General features: G+C 55.0%; 1 protein-coding gene across 1 annotated transcript in view; it reads right to left on the reverse strand.

The window, feature by feature from the left end:
* LOC109523057 (uncharacterized) overlaps window positions 1–935 on the reverse strand; it is a 20649-nt gene that overhangs the window by 12704 nt on the left and 7010 nt on the right. The window contains exons 6-8 of the mRNA XM_019881894.1: window positions 732–870; window positions 103–245; window positions 1–66 (exon numbers count right to left, since the gene is read on the reverse strand). Of these exons, the coding sequence (XP_019737453.1) occupies window positions 1–66; window positions 103–245; window positions 732–870 (348 nt within the window). The remainder of the gene's footprint in view (window positions 67–102; window positions 246–731; window positions 871–935) is intronic.

A 935-nucleotide genomic window follows, 5' to 3' on the forward strand; every position in this document is an offset into this window, starting at 1 on the left:
AGCGATAGCACCCTTTCCAGCGACATCACACTGAGTAGTGACAGCACCCTCTCGAGCGATAGCACCCTGAGCAGCGACAGCACCCTCTCAAGCGATAGCAACCTTTCCACCGATAGTACGCTGAGCAGTGGCAGCACCCTCTCAAGCGATAGCACCCTTTCCAGCGACATCACACTGAGCAGTGAAAGCACCCTCTCGAGCGACAGCACACTGAGCAGTGGCAGCACCCTCTCAAGCGATAGCACCCTTTCCATCGACATCACACTGAGTAGTGACAGCACCCTCTCGAGCGACAGCACACTGAGCAGTGGCAGCACACTTTCGAGCGGTAGCACACTTTCCAGTGATAGTACACTAAGCAGTGGCAGCACTCTTTCAAGTGATAGCACCATTTCCAGCGACAGCACACTGAGCAGTGACAGCACTCTCTCGAGCGATGGCACACTGAGCAGTGGCAGCACCCTCTCAAAGGATAGCACCATTTCCATTGACAGCACACTGAGCACTGACAGCACCCTATCGAGCGATAGCACACTGAGCAGTGGCAGCACTATCTCGAGCGATAGCACACAGAGCAGTGACAGCACACTTTCGAGCGACAGCACGCTTTCCAGTGATAGCACACTGAGCAGTGGCAGCACTCTCTCGAGCGATAGCACACTGAGCAGTGACAGCACCCTGTCAAGCGATAGTACCATTTCCAGCGACAGCACACTGAGCAGTGACAGCACCCTTTCAAGATATAGCACCCTTTCCAGCGAAAGTACGCTGAGCATTGGCAGCACCCTCTCAAGTGATAGCACCCTTTCCAGCGACAGCACACTGAGCAGTGACAGCACTCTCTCGAGCGATGGCACACTGAGCAGTGATAGTACACTCAGCAGTGGCAGCACCCTTTCGAGCGATAGCACCCTTTCCAGCGACAGCACACTGAG

This window comes from Hippocampus comes, unplaced genomic scaffold (genome assembly GCF_001891065.2).
Source record: "Hippocampus comes isolate QL1 unplaced genomic scaffold, H_comes_QL1_v1.1 scaffold36, whole genome shotgun sequence".
NCBI lineage: Eukaryota > Metazoa > Chordata > Actinopteri > Syngnathiformes > Syngnathidae > Hippocampus > Hippocampus comes.